The 18,552-nt window shown below is 41.8% G+C and overlaps 1 protein-coding gene across 23 annotated transcripts in view; it reads right to left on the bottom strand.

The window, feature by feature from the left end:
• Positions 1 to 18,552, bottom strand: part of LOC147100499 (eukaryotic translation initiation factor 4 gamma 3-like) — a 290,666-nt gene that overhangs the window by 133,010 nt on the left and 139,104 nt on the right. For 13 of the 23 annotated variants that reach the window (XM_085966798.1, XM_085966800.1, XM_085966802.1 and 10 more), the window contains 4 exons: positions 9,405 to 9,425; positions 8,354 to 8,539; positions 5,377 to 5,485; positions 1,892 to 1,945 (listed from right to left, as the gene is read on the bottom strand). In XM_085966798.1, coding sequence (XP_085822924.1) covers positions 1,892 to 1,945; positions 5,377 to 5,485; positions 8,354 to 8,539; positions 9,405 to 9,425 — 370 coding nt within the window. Of the gene's footprint in view, positions 1 to 1,891; positions 1,946 to 5,376; positions 5,486 to 8,353; positions 8,540 to 9,404; positions 9,426 to 15,166; positions 15,264 to 18,552 lie in introns of all 23 variants that reach the window. The other 10 variants (XM_085966801.1, XM_085966809.1, XM_085966810.1 and 7 more) reach the window with 4 other exon arrangements.

Raw genomic sequence — 18,552 nt, 5'->3', positions numbered from 1 at the left:
CAAATCCGCAACTTCAACCCATCAGATTCCACAACCACTGTTGTAGTGCCATTACCGATTGGCTGTTTTCATGATGGAAACAGCCAATCACGTTTCACAAAAAACGATTGCAGCGGCAATACAGCTGCCATGACAGCTCCTCACGCACCCCGCTATGTAATCCTAAAAGCAAAAGTGTGTTCTAGCCTGGCTTGGGCAACAGCACGGTCACCTGCCAACGAGAAAGTTGTGGGCTCATACGCCACGTCAGAAGTTGGAGCTCACATTCCAGCGCAGCCATGAGTGAGTACTGCACTGTTGAAGCTACTGTCTTAGGGATGAGACTTTAAACCAAGGCCCATGAACGATACAGTAGAGTAGTGATTAGGTTACTGGACTAGTAATCCAGAGAATGAAAGTTCAAATCCTGCCACAGCAATGAGATTTTGAATTCAGTTTAAAAAAACTTGGAAATAAAAAAAAACTGGTATCAGTAAAAGTGACCATGAAGCTGTCAGAGTGTATGAAAACCCAACTGGTTCACTAGTGTCCTTTAGGGAAGGAAATCTGCCATCCTTACTCAGTTTGCCTATATGTGACTCCAGTCCCACACAAACATGGTTGGCTCTTAACTGCCCTCTGAAGTGGCCGAGCAAGCTACTCAGTTGTTTCAAACCACTACAAAGAACATAGGGGCTAAAACCAGACGGACCACTCGGCTGTGACCTAGGCATCAAATCAGGACTTAAAGGCACACCCGGCCCACTGATTCGGTGCCACCCCATATCCCACCTTAGGCTGACCTCTCCTTACATCCCGAAATTCGCCTTGACTCAGTGTGACAAACCCACTGCCCCTGGACTCAGACCAAAAAGGAAGGAAAGAACTATCGGCAGCAACAAGGAACAAGAAAAAAGTAAAAATCAAACTAGGAGAGAGAAAAAAGAATGTTGACAAAAACCTGAAGAAGGGAAAAGAGAGGAAGGTAAGAGGAGAGGAAAGAAAGCAGGAAGAAGGAATGAAAAACGAGGCACACTCAGGTATCCAGGTGATACCTACAGCAAAATATTCTGGAACGGATTGAAGCACTGAGACGAACAGGCTTACAGAAAATATTTCAGATCCCTGCCTTCAGATACCTCCAATTCCTGCAACACTTCCATTGGTCCTGAAAATAGCAAATCTACATAAACATTCATTGGCAAATAATTTTATCTTACTCGGAGTCCACTGTTTAAGAAATGAAATAATTGAATACAAGTTAAATGCTATAAAACAACTTCCTCACTGCATCTCAAGCGCATTTTATTGCTTTTTCTGGGACCAGAATAGTCAACCGAAGAGAAAATGAACGAAAACTGATAGCAAAGGAAGAATGATACAATGCAAGTGGGGAAAAACATTTCTGAACAAAATTACAAAGATGCTGCTAATTATGTGTAAAAAGTTTGCGTTAATAGTGACCCAAGCTATTCTGTTACAAGTTACATGGTGAAAGATTTATAAAAGCCAAGGCTTGGAGTAAAGTGCCCCGGGGGCCTAACGTGCTGTGACTTGAAAGGATGAAGTACACTTTCACCTCTACAATTGCCCAAACTCCACCTTTCTATCCAGTAGGGATATGCCAAGCGTGGGCCAGGACTTGGCGAGATAGCTTCCCAGAGCCTACCCTCTCTCACTGCCTGGAGGTGATATCAACAGCAGTGTCGGCAGAAGCTAGAAGCAGGTCACCTGTTGTTTTTTCACTTGAAATCACAAGTGGTGAAGAGAAGGAAAAATTATACGACTATATATATTATATAATATGGATGAAGCCCTGCAATGTTTTTCCTCAAGAATTTGCTTAAAGTATACATGCCTATCTATAAATATATATATTAAAAAAAGAAAGCGACTGTTTTTTTAAACTCACCACACAGTGGCTGAACTCCTGATTGGGGCCACCCTCTGCGCCTTGTTTCTGAGGCTAGGCATGAAACAGAACATAAATTTGTTTAGCCTCGGGTCCCAACTCTCCCTGTTGCTCATTGCTTAGCCAAGGCTAAGCAAAGAAAGATCACATTTCAGCACCTGGCCTTGGAAATGTGGCAAGAGTGGCAGTGATGATTCCAGCAACTATCGGGTGAATCTTGTTAAAAATAGCATTAAAAAAAAAAAATTGATTGCTTATATTTCAGACAAATATTCAAAGATCAGATAATTATCCTCCTTCTGCTGTCTTAGTTTAAAGTTTTACCATGGTACTGGCACAAGCCTGGGATCCAGGTGTCTATCTGCCCGTCTGTCCTCGGTCCAGGAATTGTGTAGGATCCAGGGAAACTGGACAGGGGACAGGGGTGTCCGGGGCAGGCGGGGGGGGGGGGGGGGGGGGATGGGTGGGTGAGGGAAAGAGAGGAAGTAACTTGAAAATAGGGAGCAAACAGAAGAAATCAGAAAGAGGCTGGTTGATTTGGAATAAGTGGATGGTATAATATGACCATATAATAAGCGTGTCAGATGTCGAAGGCAGGCATCACTGCCACCGGGCTTGCAATTATGGTAATGATAGCATCACTTTGCATAATAGAAGTCCAAAATTAAAACAAGACGACATGGACTTTTGCAATGGACATCAACATCAATTATCTATTATTCTGCACATTCTTTAGATACTTTTTGAACTTCTAGATGATTCTTAAGAGGCAGGAATAACAGAATTGTACTTTTGTCATCAATTAAGTGAGCATAGTTGTGAGAAAATTCACTTTCTTGTTCTGGGCTAGTTACAATGCAGATCTGTAAAGTAAAGATTAGAACAGGATTTTTTTTTGTTGGTTGAGATCAAGATCTCAGTTTTTTTTCCACCTTGCTTGGGTCTCTACCACCGGTTAGGAGTTGGATAAGAGTACTGCTGGGCAGCTATGACTATTGCCTTTACTTCACTGTAGGAAATGACTTGCTACTTTCCCAAGTGCAGGATCGCAGACTGAACTACATTCTACCACTGTCTGGCAAGCATTATGTGTCTCCAACATCCTGCAGGTTTGAGCCATGTGCAAAAAATAATCACGAGGAAGCTTTGGCAAGCTCCACATGGTTCAGGTGGCTGCAGACTTGCCGCTTCCCCGCTCTGCCAGTGGTAGCACACCGAAGAGCATCAGAGAACCATATTTCGTTGGGTTCAGTGAGCTGCCACTAGGTCGCCAGCTCGCTCTTAATGAAGATTTTTTCCAGGAATAGCAAATACAGGAGTGCCAGTCTCCACTGCTTTCCTGGGACTACAGAAGCTACCTGCCTGACTAGTATGGAGGCTTCTCTTACGACAGTGGCTACTCTCGTTGGTCATATTGCCATTTCAACATTTTTGATTAAACTAGTTTATCCAGTTGCACAATACAAGACAGTCTTATTGTTTTACCTTTGGCCTAAATTGGCAGAAATGTACAATGAAACCTGCGTAACCCTTGGGTTACTGAATTAGAGTGGGAAGGAGTACAAACTTTTCCAGTAACTCTTCCAGGCAAATATACAAGGACATTTATGAACTCACAGAAAACAGGACTATTTTATATGGCTCTGATGAACTACATGGTATATGTATCTTCTAAAGAAACAAATGGAAATGATTTGAACATTAATCTGATTTTGGACTTCAGCTGACTCAGAAGCAGTTCAAATCTTTTACTTGTCACCTCAACCTTTCTGGTATTATGGCATTGAAAGTCACAAGGGTATTAATTACCCTCGCTGAAGAATTTTTGTGAACTTATTTCCTAGTAATCATCTCAATAACTTGGCAGTGATTAGGTCACAAGCACTCCTGTAGCGTGGATATCCCACGTTGGGCACACTGGGTAGTGGTGTAAGCACAGACAGCTGATGTTGGCAAAAGGACCCAACACTGAATAAAATCAGCCTGCAAAATTCACAATATAGATCATTTAAAAAATTGAACACCTTGACATGATTTAAAAGACTGCAACTGCTTGAATGAGAACATCTACCTGTAACCTTAAATGACTTAACTGCCTGGTCATCACTCGCAGGTAGCCGTTATTCTTCACATTGTTCACTAAAAGTGCTGTTGGGGAACCAAACCAGCCTCGGTGGTTTACTAAAAATTAATCAACAAACAACAGCAGACCACATAACTCACAAGCAGCAATGAGACTTGTAAGTGATTCTGCCTTGTTATGGATCACTGTGAGCCTTTAGATTGCTTGTGCAATTGGAATATATCAGCTGGAAGCAATGTAGCAGAAGTCAATCATTACGTTTACTGAACTATGACAAATGGCACTGTAGCTTTTAAAATATTCTACAGAAACTGAATAAATTATCTTCAGAAGGCTACAGAATATGCAATTTAAAATCTTGTGTACAAATTACATGTCTTTACAGCAGGTCTTTATTAGCAGTGTCATTAAGTGTGGCAACACCGCTGATGAAAACCTGCAGGGTAATGTAATTTGCACACCAAATTTTAAAATTGCATTTGCTCGCCTATCCTCTGAAGGTAATGTTCAGATTGCAAAAGTAATCTAAAAGATATGTACTGCTACTAAAATGCTTCGGAAAAATAGCACTTGAACCAACATGGTTTAATGATGCACCAATATGCTGCTTGTGCACTACGCTCGTTGCTCTCACCAGTACCACTAGTGAAAGACATGTAACCACGAGTACTTCACCACAGTGGTACACCTCAAAATCCTTGCTGCAGGCTCTCGATGGGTATGGTACTAGATTAGCGACCTAGAAGTTGCGAATTCAAGTCCCACCATGGCAAATTATGAAATTGAATTAAATAAATCTGGCAATTTGTGGGCTGGCACCAGAAAAAAACTGACCAGTGAAAGCTGCTGAATGTTTGTGAAGATCTAACTGGTCCACTGCTATACCAGGGCTGCTGTACACATGACTCCAGTCTTGCGCTACGTGGTTGACATTCAAAGCCCTCAGAAACGGTCATGCGTAAAAAGATTGTAGAAAGCCCATATTTAAGATAACTAGGGATGGCAATAAATGCGGCCTCAACGGCACTCTCCAATCCGCAGGACAAATAAAAATCCAATTTTAGAAGGGCAAAATCTACAACCCACGTCAAGGAAGAAGTGCAGTCCATGCTAATTTTACAAAGGCAGAACAACAATCGGTCTTGCTCCAAGCTTTCATATTTTCAATACAAAGTTTGCAAGGCACAGTTACAAGTAAGTGTTTTTGAGATGCATTTATCATTCAATATTCAACTTGGTTCACAACAAACTAAGATTTTTAAACAATAATTGTGATACACTGAAATGCAAAAACACGTTTAAAAGTAATAAATTGAATGAGTCAGAAATAAAAGCAGAGTATTCATTCTGTTCCTATTTAAAAGATAGAAGTCTCAAGTACTGTTAGTGGCTTAACACTTACCATATGTAGTGAAGTCACCGGGACCCGGTCCCGAATAGAATGGACCAGGAGGTGGCTGGACAGAATACTGCTGAGGGGGCCCCATGTATGGAGCTGCACTGGGGCGGAACTGTCACAAAAGCAAAAAACAAAATTAGTTTTTGTGCAAGTCATTCTTTCCCAGCAAAACTTTAAATTCTACAGTTCTGGAATACAGATTCAAACTGATTTTCTTGAAAAACATATTGTAACGTTACTTGAAACAACTGCAGGCCTACTGTCTGGTACCATAAGTCTGTTATGTCTCTTTGTAACAGCCCTATCCACTCGATAAGAACATTTTGAAACCAAAGTCCACTAATCTACAAATGATATAACAAAGGCCTTAAGCTAAAAGACAAGAGTATATGTTTCAGATCACTGTTAGCACAGATTCAAGAATCAGAACTAGCTGCTTCATCGGTAATTTGCAACCAGTTGTCATTTCTCAAAGATTCCACAAGGTGGCTTACCTCAATGCTGAGCATCATTTCATGAAAGGGGAGGGGAATGAGGCTCAACTTACCAGCAGAATAAACCTCAATTGCCTATTGACAGATTATAAAATTGTGAAAATGTTTACACATCATGCCTTTCTGGTATAAGGGCCACATCAGACAAAATTTCTTCTGTTTTTAACAGAAGCCAGTTAGGAAATCAACTAAACATTCCTTACTTTTAGGTATTCTGGAATAAACCAATCTGTATAATAAAACGATATGTACCCTGCATACAGGAGCCAAAGCTTTTAATAGTCAATTCCTGTTATATAACTACTCATTTTTCCACAATAGGTATGTCACTTGTCAGGAATTCATAGTAATTTTGTAATGATTTTTTCTGAATGCTTTTAATTCAGTAAAAGAATTACTTCACATTACTTTTAATCAACTGCAGTTTGATGCACGGTTGATAACCAAAGTCACATTCAGGTGACAGTATACAAGTTAAACTTTTAGAAAAGCCTTATTGAAAAAGAGACTTTATTAAAGACATGAAAACAGTGTGAAAAGAAACAAAACCATGTAAAATAAACTATGCCGGGACGCTAATTGACTGAAATACTGTCAATGATATGGCGAGAAGAAACGGAGGTACTAATGGCACAACCATGACATCTGTGCAGTGGGGAAGGGGGGAACAGCGCATGACCGGGCCTTTTTAAAATTGGACAGCTCCTAGCAGTATTCTTTTGTTTGGACGACTGTCTGTTCATTTGTGACCATTGAGAAACGACTGAAATTTTATCAAGAAAATGGCTTGGATTAAGAATTCACCAGAGTTTATACGAGGCCAGTATGTTTTGCACTCCAGGAACCTCATTAATATTCACCCCTCCTTCGCCATCTACAAGGATACTTTCTTGCCATTGCTGCACCATTGGCAGGGAAGGCCGGTGCGGTGACCTGCTTCCACAGCTTTGCCTAGGTCACACTCAACCAGTTTGTTCGAGAGCAGCGAAGTCAAAGTTACCTCTACTTATCACATTCCAGGTCACCGTAACTGCAACCTGCAACTGTCATGTGGGAGGACACGGTGGAGGGGGAGGTTTAGGCCAACAATAAAATACACATCCGAAACACAATGTGCTTGTGCACGAAGGCATTCCAATACTGGAAACAGAAAGTACCACATGTTTTTAATACAGGAAACTCTCGTTTAAATGGCACCTAAATATCCGGAATTCTCTATTATCTGGCAAAATTCAGGAGTAGGTTCAGGTAAGTTTTACTGTATATTAGTGGCCGTGTAACCGGGGTTCCCGCACCTGTGGCCGTGTAACCGGGGTTCCCGCACCTGTGGCCGTGTAACCGGGGTTCCCGCACCTGTGGCCGTGTAACCGGGGTTCCCGCACCTGTGGCCGTGTAACCGGGGTTCCCGCACCTGTGGCCGTGTAACCGGGGTTCCCGCACCTGTGGCCGTGTAACCGGGGTTCCCGCACCTGTGGCCGTGTAACCGGGGTTCCCGCACCTGTGGCCGTGTAACCGGGGTTCCCGCACCTGTGGCCGTGTAACCGGGGTTCCCGCACCTGTGGCCGTGTAACCGGGGTTCCCGCACCTGTGGCCGTGTAACCGGGGTTCCCGCACCTGTGGCCGTGTAACCGGGGTTCCTGCACCTGTGGCCGTGTAACCAGGGTTCCTGCACCTGTGGCCGTGTAACCGGAGTTCCTGCACCTGTGGCCGTGTAACCGGGGTTCCTGCACCTGTGGCCGTGTAACCGGGGTTCCTGCACCTGTGGCCGTGTAACAGGGACTCCTGCACAAGTGCCGTGTAACCGGGGCTCCTGCACCTGTGGCTGTGTAACGGGGCTCTCCTACCTTGGTAGGTATACAGCTCCGTTATCTGGAATTTTTAATCAACCGGCACCATCCCGGTCCTGCAGGTGCCGGATACCAAAGAGTTTCCTGTATTATGAAGTGCATCATAAATGTGTAAGAATTCTATGCGGGGGGGGGGGGGGGGGGGCGGAGAGAAATAATCACTAGAGAAAAAATATTTTAAGAATGCGGTACGGTTACTCACACAAAGCAATAATTTTGAAGAAACTGCAACGTAAAAAAACCCCTTCATTGAATACCTTCAGATATTCTCAGATACATCGTCTGCACCCTTTGAACAGGTTCAATATCGTTTTGCTCGATACAAGTAGTACAATAATCTACATATATATATATATTTCAAAAACAAAATGAGTACATCACTTGTGCACTTATGAAAATAAAGCCCATTCTTAATTCAAAGTCGCTCAGTTCAAAATTTTGGAGAATTCATTTTTTAAGCGCAAAATATGACTGAATTAGCAGGAACAGACTGTAAAGTGCAACACCCCAGCTGTGCAGCGGAGAAAGGGACACGTTTGACTAAAAAGTACTGGCACCCCACTCTGCAAACTGAGGTGGGGCTAGCTGTAAAGACTACCATTACTTCTGGTTCAGACTATGAACAGCAACCACTCTTACCGGGTTAGCGATATAATACGGAGCCTGAGGGGCTGGGGGGTATGGCACGGGTGGGTTCATCATTATTATGGGCCCTTGGCTGGGTGGATAGACTGCTGCTGTTGCAGTCTGTGTTCCTGGGCGCATGGAAGGATTGTTATTCGGTATGCTAGGTCTAGTTGGCTGCATCGGTGGTCTTTGAAAAAACTGCAGAAAAGGACAAAATGATAAATGTCAACAAACCTCCCTCAATGTATATGCAAACCATTCACAAAATGTAACCATGTGTATTACATACCATGCACCACACCTTTCTAATCAAACTTTAAAAAAAAATCATCAGTGAAAGAGAAAAAGATTTCCATTCATGCGCTGCACTCAAGTAAAAAAAAACTCAATTCATGGAAATATGCTGGCAACACTACCCTTGGCCTGGTCGCTTCCCCCCAGCTGTGGGAAGGGGTTCCAGCCCCAAGGACAGCAGACACACCAAGGCCTGGATCAGCATTTGCACTGAGTTATGCAGCACTTGGTGGCAAAATGCTCACCACTGGCAAACTCTGCCATTCTCAGTGCCTTGCCCTGCAGAAGCACAGATCCCCTCAGCTAGTCAGAGGAGCAGTATCACAAGTCTGCACCACCTGCTGCTCTCGCAAGACAAACCAGGGCACATCTACATCCATTCATTCATCCATCCATCCATCCATTCATTCAAAAAGTCACATTAATGGCAAAACAAGTTTACGATTAATTCCAAACAGGTTGGCACTTGACTTTTCATGTTTATTTTGATGAATTTCCAATGAACATCATAACAATGGGTCTGTAAAGGGCAATATTCTTTCATTCTTCAAAAGCAATTAACAGCTTGTAGATCTGTGAAGTCAAAGACTTCAATTTTAAACATTTCTAAAGATAACTTGTAATATAACTGATCTGCAAAGATCTATGCACAAATTGGATGGCTGAAATATGCCTCCAAAGCGTGAAAACAATAATTCTATTAATGCTGCCATATGACCCTCTGACCTATTTTCAGTATTTAGCAAAGTTACTTATCAGTTGATATTACCTGGATAGGTCTGAATCCTCCCTTCAACAATGAAGCGATCAAAGTGGCAGAAAAGAGAGAAAGCCAATGGAACACCTTATAGATCAGTAGGAAGGATCATGCTGTACATGCATTCAGTGTAACAGCCAATGATTTTCCACATCTAAGAGACCTGTTAAAGTTTCTCTCCCCCTCCAGTACAAGACAAACCTAAATGACCCAGACTGATGCATTTTACATTTTTAGCCATGCAGTATACAATTTACAGTATACTGTACGTAGAAAGGCATAGAACCACCATTCAGCAGCAGTGAGAGGAACCAATCCCACTTGTCTGCACATTGTGGTAGGTGGCTATGGAACGACCAAGAGTATTTCCAATAGTAATCGTGAAATAATACTGCACTTCCTTTTAAAAATGTTATTCTATGATTTACATTGATTTCCCACAATACGGTGGAAAATCATTGGCTCCAAATATAGCTTCATTATACTGGAGAAGGCATTTTTAGTTTTTCCTACTAACCAGCAGCTTAAATGAACAAGATCTATGCCCAGTAACGTATCAGAACATGAAGGTGAACAACAATATCACTGTTTGACTGGAACAAATGATCACAAGGAGCGTGCCTTTAGGCAAGACAAATATTTAATCATAGATCAAGACATTCACTGTGGCATGGTTTGACAACAGATTACTATTAGTTCAGACAAACTAGCTCTTTGGAGGATAGTACGTTCCAACTGATGTAGGGTAAGATTTTCTATTGAAAAGAGGTGGGGCTGTTTTGTATTCGATACGGTTTCCTATTTCACTCATTATTTCTTCTTCCCTATCCAACAAGAAAGAACTATTGTCAGTTCCTGAAGGATTTTAACTTCAAATCTCAGCTTGGAGCTGGCTCTTTCTTGTGAAAGAAATACTGTAGGACCCAGCTCTATTGCTGAAGTCCAGACTGGGACCCAATTCAGTAAACTGAGTGCACTGAAATTATAGCAATTAGATGAGCTGATTGCCTTCTTGTCTGAGTCTCAGTGCTCTCAAAGGATTCCCTCGTAGGTTTCTCGATTGACCAGCACTTGAACTTTAATTGGGAGCGTATGAAGTGGTGGTGTTCTGTCTCGCTCCACCTGCCTGCCCGTGGAGGAAATTGCCACCTAGTACAGCAACCAGCTGGTCTTGTAGTCGAGATGCGTTCCACTCCACTCACTGGCACTTCGATTTTAAATGCTGCTGGTGAGCAGAGCTTGTCTCTTCACTCCACGATAAGTTGATTACACCAGCAGCTGGTAATTTCCTCCATGGTCAGCATAAGTGGACAGAAGCAGATCAGTGGAAATTCACAGAAAAAATGTGCTACTGGGTGGAGAGACTTGGAGAGGGCGCACACACTTTCAGGAGCACTGTACTCAAATGTTCAGTCAGGTATTTGAATTGGCCTTCAGTAAATCCAAAGTTTAAGTAGGTTGGGGTGCGACACTGGTGAGACCGAAAATGTCAGGAATAAAAATGACAAATTTATTTATAATAAAGCTTTTCTTTTTAAAAAAAATTCTTCAAATGCATTTGTATTATTATGTATAGTAAGTTGCTTGTATAAAGAAAATAGTTTTGTCTGGGATTTCAGTAAATCATAAAATGGCAGACTTGTGAAGATTTCACGCTGCTGCACTGTGGGTGTTTCAACACCTGGCAATTAAATTATAGATTATGTCCTCCGCTCAAATATGAGTAGTGTCTGAAGAGAGCATGCTGAGTTCTAAAACACTAGGGTGGTGAAGTGCTCATGGTTTCAGCTGTCACTGCTGGCGAGAGCATTTTGAGAAGTTAATGCCGGCACACAAAAAGCATATTTGCACAGCATTGAAGCAGAGTGGCTGAAGTGTAATACTTGTTACCGTGTACTGGTACCAATGTGCAAAGTAAGCCTAGTGACAACAGTGGCATCACATCAGTGGCTGGACTTCAAGGCAACAGGTCACAATTAGTCAGGCAACGTTGGAAACATGAAACTTCTTGAAGCCCATTCTCAAAAGATTAAACTTGGATTCAACTGCAAAATTATTTGCTTTTTGTTGTGGGTTTAAACATAACATTCCAACTCTTGATTACTTTACAGTCTTTACTTTGTAGTTCTGATTAGTAATAGCGGCTTATCTACCACAGGGATCATGAGCAACTAATTAACAGCATGTGTTAGAGACAAGTAGTAGTGTCAAATTAAGGGTTTGGACCAACAGCAGAAAGATGAACCCAATCTAAATGGTTAAGAAATGTTATCAGTTGGCAACATCCTGAATTGTGGAGTGGCAGCACTAAATTCATGCCCAACAATTCTGTATGCAAGAAGTTCATCATCTCAGCTAGACTAACGAGGAGACAGAGGATTCAACCAGAGAAATAACCAAAGGGCAAATCACCCAGGGATACACATGCACTTCCCAACAGAGGGACATCGACAGAGGTCTGGGTGCAGGTCACTCGTTTGCCTCCTTCACTAGGGATTGGGGTGTAGCAAAGGGGTAAGAGGCGAGAGAGACAGGTTAAAGTCTTAACGATGTGCGAGGATGGGAGCAAAAATAATTCATGACAAATTGTTAATTTTGGACCAATCCAGAACTTATGAACAGTTTTGGAACTAAAGTACATTGCAGAACCAAAGTGATAATCTTATGATGGTTTTATAACACATCCAGTTTCATTATTAGAATGGAGATCTAGTATCCTAAATTTGATATCCCTGGTTGAAACAAAAGAACCTCCTTAAAGGAGATAACTTTTTTTCCACGTTCCTATAAACCTAAATAGGCCAGGGCAGTGCTTTGCTTTTGAGAGCAATGAGGAGATATTCACTCCTGTATTCTTTGTTCTTTTATCATCACAAGTTTCATCAAATTGGTCAGGAAACAGGGTTACAGGAACAATGAACATGCACTTAGAACAGATTTTTTTAATAACTGTATACTGGTAGGGTAACAGGGTATATTATTATGCTGCAATAAATCCACTAACCACTGCAGGTTCAGCTTTGGGCTTGGTTGCAACTTGGTGTCAGAGTAAAGCAAGACTGGCAAATTTACTGGGAAGATAAAGCTCACAGACTGATTAAGTTTCAGATAATGTGTTGCCATGACTTTCAGACAAATGTAAAGTGAAGTCAACTAATTTAAATATTATGTATTGTCTGAGAAGAGAGGCTCAGTCTTCCTCTATATACAAGGAAACGAGCTGTCCCAAGTACAGCCAGGAAAGCCAGTGATCATTGTCACTGTAGAAAAAAGGTTTACGGGAACAATGACCATGCACTTAAAACAGATCCATTTAATAACTGCAGACTGGTAGGGTAACAGGGTATATTATGATGCACAAGTCCATTGACCACTGCAGATTCAGCTTTGGGCTAAGCTGCAACTTGATGTCAGCACATCTGTACTTGTTTAATATTGAAGAGAAACATGGAGGCAGGATGCCAACATTTTTACATTGCTGCACATCACAAGTGATTATATACTCCAGTGTAAGTGCCAAATTTGAACATGCGTCATATCTGGAGACTTAACACATACTGCACCCTGACAATGATAAACAGATCATGATGGGACAGCTCGCTTTTTCCTGGTTACACAGATGCAGTACAGGACAAATCTCATTTATTATTTAAGTTATTCCAACCTGCAATGTCCTGTATGGACACTGCATCGAAATTCACCCAATGGTTGTGAATTGGGTGATAATGACTGCCCATCAGCGAGTTGAGTCAGTTACTAAAGTAAATTGCTAAGAAAGTAAGAAATGCCTCACTATAGCAGAAGGATATTTTGGGGAAGGCAGGGTAACTCAACTCCGTTTGAATTCCCCTCCTTAACAACAGACACACGTAGCTGCAGCTATGCTGGCAATGTTCTCATTCGGATTTCCAGACAATGGAGACAATGAGCTGGCCCCCATGGTTTGTGTGAGTGAATGTGGCTCCCTTGTCCCAACAGCAGACTCATAAACCCCACACCAAACTAGGTTTACAAGTCAGCATTGGGTTAGGGGAGTCCAATTTAGCAGCGGAAGCATTGGAGCCAGCTCAGAAGCCATCTGCCTAGAATCCAAATGAGAACAGCAACAATATAAAAGCAGCACTTGGCAGTGATCCACATCGTCCTACCTTCACAAGTGGGGAAGGCTCAGCAAGCAGCCTCTCTTTTGCCCGGGGTGGGGCAGAGCAGAGGGTGTTAGTGGTAACCTGTAATTTTCAGATCGCTTCATGAAGTTTCAGATATTTTAAAAAATAGTTTGCATGATGCAGTGCACCTTTCAGGTGTCCATCAATATACTGTAGTAGGATTTGGACTATACAGCGAATTGCTCAAGTACGAATTAGTGTGACATGACAACAGGTTTCACTTAACGATGTAATCTATTGCCTTGAAGAAACATGGAATGGACAGAGCAGCACATTGTTGCAGCGCTACCGAGTTGCAGGCAGTCGGTTTGTGCCTGGAGTTTGTGTTTCCAATTCAAATCCTACCATCTCAAGGAGGGCCTGAATGGCTAAGTACCTCCCACCCCCACTCGATAGAAGGGGGCAAAAAAAGCACAACACTGGAAAAGTTGGTGTTGAAAACAAAATCTTAGTTGCTGGTCTGGGAAACAGATTACTACACAAGGGAAGGAGGGAGCTTTACTGGCCCTAGCAGGGGAAAAAAGTTCAAGAAAGTGGGGGTGCATCATTTTGCATTAAAAGTAAAATCACTCTCATGCTTTTTACGAAGTAGGAACTTATATTCCAGCTACTTGTAGGCACAGCTCATGTATGACAAATACAACACGACATGAGGGGAAACTTTTTTACTCAGTTTAGGATCTGGAGTGCACTGCCTGAGAGGGTGGTGGAGGCAGATTCAATCGTGGCTTTCAAAAGGGAATTGGATAAGTACCTGAAGGAAAAAATTTGCAGGGCTACGGGGAAAGGGTAGGAGAGTGGGACTAGCTGAAGTGCTCTTGCAGAAGGTCGGCACGGGCTCGATGAGCTGAATGGCCTCCTCCTGTGCTGTAACCATTCTATGATTCTATAAACAGAAGGGCAGGAAAAACCTGCATAAAAAGATGGGTGAGAATTACAGATATTAAAAAGGGTCTGTAGAAAGAGAGAGAAATGGTAATCTCGTCATTACTGTGTCTCGGGGTGACGTGAACTCAATCTACAATACCTCAACCGCGTGGCACTAGTTTAGATCATTCTGACAGGCACCCAGACTGGATAGGCAGCTGCAAGGGATATTTATTTATCATACATGATAAATAAAAAAATATACACAAAGATTATATTTTTAAAGTAATCATTATGCTTGCCAAAAAAGTTGTTTTCTTAAATTGAAGTGATACTCAAAACAAATCAATATAATGACAAATGCGAGAAGTCACACAACACCAGGTTATAGTCCAACAGCTTTATTTGAAATCACAAGCTTTCGGAGCGCTGCTCCTTCATCAGGTGAAGTGAAGAGATGCATATAGGCACAGCACATATAGTCAGAGAATACTGCCAGATGGCAGTGTTCTCTGACTACATATGCTGTGCCATATGCATCTCTCCACTTCACCTGACGAAGGAGCAGCACTCTGAAAGCTTGTGATTTCAAATAAAGCTGTTGGACTATAACCTGGTGTTGTGTGACTTCTCACATTTGTCCACCCCAGTCCAACACTGGCATCTCCACATCACAATATAATGATAAGCATGCGTAACTATTCTTTAGGCAACATTCCGTTTGAAAAAGGCAATACTGACCTTCCATATATTTTTCAACTGTTCTGTGCTATGTGTGGCTATTATGTTCCTGTGGATCAGCTTTTGGGCTTAGACAATTTTTGAAAACCGAATGTACCTGTTGAAAAATGTCAGTACACTAGGGTAGCTACAGAACCAGTACTATGAAAACATTAACATCTGAAACTTAACCTGGAAGGAGGATCACAGGACACCACTCACCCAACACGTGGGGACGACATCATAACTCAACAACAGCAGTCATGGGATTCATCCTCAGTCATTAGATAAAAGTGGTATCTTGAACTTCCCAGTACGAGATTCCATCCATTAGAATGGAGAAACTTCTCTACCCCTCCCCCACTTTGCGGGTAGTCTATAACTGATTGTATAAACACAATGAATATTTGTGTGAAGGAATGGCTAAGAAATAATATCCCAGTATTATGCTGGTCATTGCTATCCTATGAATGTTTAACGTGAACATATGAAATTCCCCTGTACGTTAAAGGAGGAATTAAACAGTTTAGTTAACACTTGTTAAAATAGTGGACAAAAGAATTTGATACAAACTCATGAAGAGCTTCTACGATATTGCACGGCGTGGTTCCCAGGCTGAAATGTCTAAAGTGCAACTGTCTAATACTGTAAACACATATCACAGAAATAGCCCACGTCTTGTGTATTGATCTAACCTGCTGTGAAGGTCTGAAAGTCTAAAGGACAAAAAAAAAATGTTGTGTAGTCAAATTAGTACAAACTGCTGCCATGAGGAGAGGGTTAGACACTTGGACCTTCAGAGTTGCTGAAAATTTAAGTCAATGCTTCCTTTTCCCTTTTTGGGCCACTTGCTACTGCACATCTTGAATACAGGAGGGGAGGACAATTTGAGCCCGATGAACATCAGTACCACACTGGATCAGCATTTGAAGGTGCAATTTAAATAAGTCGCCCGCAAAATAAAACTTGAAAAAATATATCAACAGGATTTAAGCACTTCACCATAGGGAATATTTTTGAATCGTCAGGAATGTGGGCATCGCTGGCAAGGCCATGGTTTATTGCCCATCTCTAGTTGTGCTGAGAAGGTGGTGGGTCTTCTTTTTGAACTGCTGCTAACAGTTTGATACAGCTGAGTGGCCACTTCAAAGGGTAGTTAAGAGTCAATCACATTGGTGTGCAACTGGAGTCACATATAGGCCAGACTGGGTAAGGACGGCAAGTTTCCTTCCCTAAAGGATTCGTTAAACAGTTGGGTATTTACAACAATCCAACAAATTCATGGTCACTTTTACTGATACCAGCTTTTTATTATTTCTTTAAAAAAAAATTATAAACTGAATTCAAATTCAGGTGGGATTTAAACTCATTCTCTGGATTACGAGTGCAGTAACCGAACAACTACACTACCGTACCCCATTGATAATATAAAATATGAGAGACAGGAAGCCAGGACCAAATTTAAGCAGATCACATCACAGAACTCAATCAGGAATGAGCCATATTTTAGTGGTATGCATGTACAGGTGCTCCATTACCATCAAATTCATTTCAATTGCATTTTTTTCCCTTCTCCTTGCCCGACTCCTGCTAGCATAGGAATCCACTGCTGTGCCTTGCCCAAGTAGCCATTCATGCGCGAGCCTACACAGTGAGCGTGGGCAGACTTTCCCATTCTAGAACAGCTATTCTCACCAGATATCTACACGTGTCCACTTTCCAGCCAGGGTAACGATCAGGAGTGGGAACTCGAAAAGCAAGATGCAGCAGTTGCTGGAAATCTGTAGCAAAAACAGAAAATGGTGGAAATGCTCAACACGTCAGGCAACATCCGTGGAGAGAACAGACAAGTTAACGCTCCAGGTGTGGATCCTTAAAGTCAGTATTGTGATGAAGTGACCACCGCTGAAATGTTAGCTTGTCTGCTCTCTCTGTGGATGCTGCCTGACTAGCTGGGTGTTTCCAGCATTCTCTGGTTTTGTTTAAAAGAGTGGGAACCCTGCCCATTTTGTGCCCCTCACTCACCCAGGGACACCAAGCACAATTGCAGCACTCCTCCACCCCTGCATCCTGGCTGGGTTCAGCAAATTCAATGTATGTCTGGAATAAATCATGGGACCGTCTGGTTTGCATGGCTCAGTTACATTGTTTTATACCAACTTAGCAACCAGGGGAGCTGCAGCCTATGTTCTAAATGAAACAACAGCTTCAAAAATGTCAGTGGTGAAAATGCTTCCTTCCGAGTTGGGAAGAGGGCCTAAAAACAATTACTTAAAATTGACAGCGCCCCCCAGGAAGATACAAAGATCCCGCCACCCCGCCCCCCCACTGGTTAATATAAATGATTCTACTAAAAACCGAATCTCCTGCTTTTCATTGTTAATGGTTTTCATAGCATGTGTGAGGTTTTGGTTTTTCATTCAACAGCCACTTTGCATTCAGGATTTACTAAAACCCTCTAATGCAATCTACTCAGCCAAACCACAAGAAAGAAAGATACGGTCATGGTTGCCAGCAAGATACATTTCCACAGGTGAGTAGCTCATCAATGGAGGTATTTGTCACAGCTCAGTTGTTGTCCATGACACATTCTATTTATCCTGCAAACCTTTAAAATAATTTTTGAAAGTTTTTTTTTTTTTTAAATGACAGGTGTGAAGATATTTAAAAAATGCCTGATCCCCAGATCACACAAGTGTCACCAGTCGTCCCGTGCAATTTAGCATAAGATTTGCATGTAAAAATGGAGAACAGTAAATAAATGTCCACAGTTGAAAAAGGTAAAACCACAGAAGATCACCATCACCCCTTTATCAGCCTTAAAGGTAGTTCCAAAAACTGATCAAACATAGCACCCATTGCTTGACTGAAATGACAAGAGTCTGCAATTACAAATGGCAGCAATCCCATTATCATCCAAGCTGTATGCTGCTTTTAGATATTTGCGAATTGGAAAATGGTCACATAAATTACTGAAGCAGCATCTGAACAGGCTGCATGAAAGACTCAAATACCAGAGACCGTTTTACTGAAGGAGTCAGGAAACACTGTCCAAAACATTAGTTGGATCAGAACAACAAACTCTAACATGTCAGCTGTCATTATTCTCAAAATATAATGCTTTTTCTAGAGTCGCTGGTAAGTTTAAAGAAAGGCTGAAACCTCAGAGCCTTTCTCTACCACTGTATGCCCAGTCATTGTCAAACTGTTGTTAAAAAGGAAGTCCTCTTCTCTAAACATTCAGGCTTTGCAACATTCCTCAGTTCACGTACAATGATTCGGATTAAATAGTGTAGATTACTATATAGTATAGATTACAGCTTTGACATTTTCAACTCTACAAGATTAATATTTTATCTTTGCATCAAATGTGTAACTGTATTATTGTAACTGACTTGTCAGCTGGG

Source organism: Somniosus microcephalus, chromosome 25 (genome assembly GCF_052327205.1).
Source record: "Somniosus microcephalus isolate GS21.2 chromosome 25, FLI_Smic_1.0, whole genome shotgun sequence".
NCBI classification, from domain to species: Eukaryota; Metazoa; Chordata; class Chondrichthyes; order Squaliformes; family Somniosidae; genus Somniosus; species Somniosus microcephalus.
The sequence above is the reverse complement of the archived record's forward strand: the minus strand, read 5'-3'. Positions and strand labels throughout refer to the sequence as shown.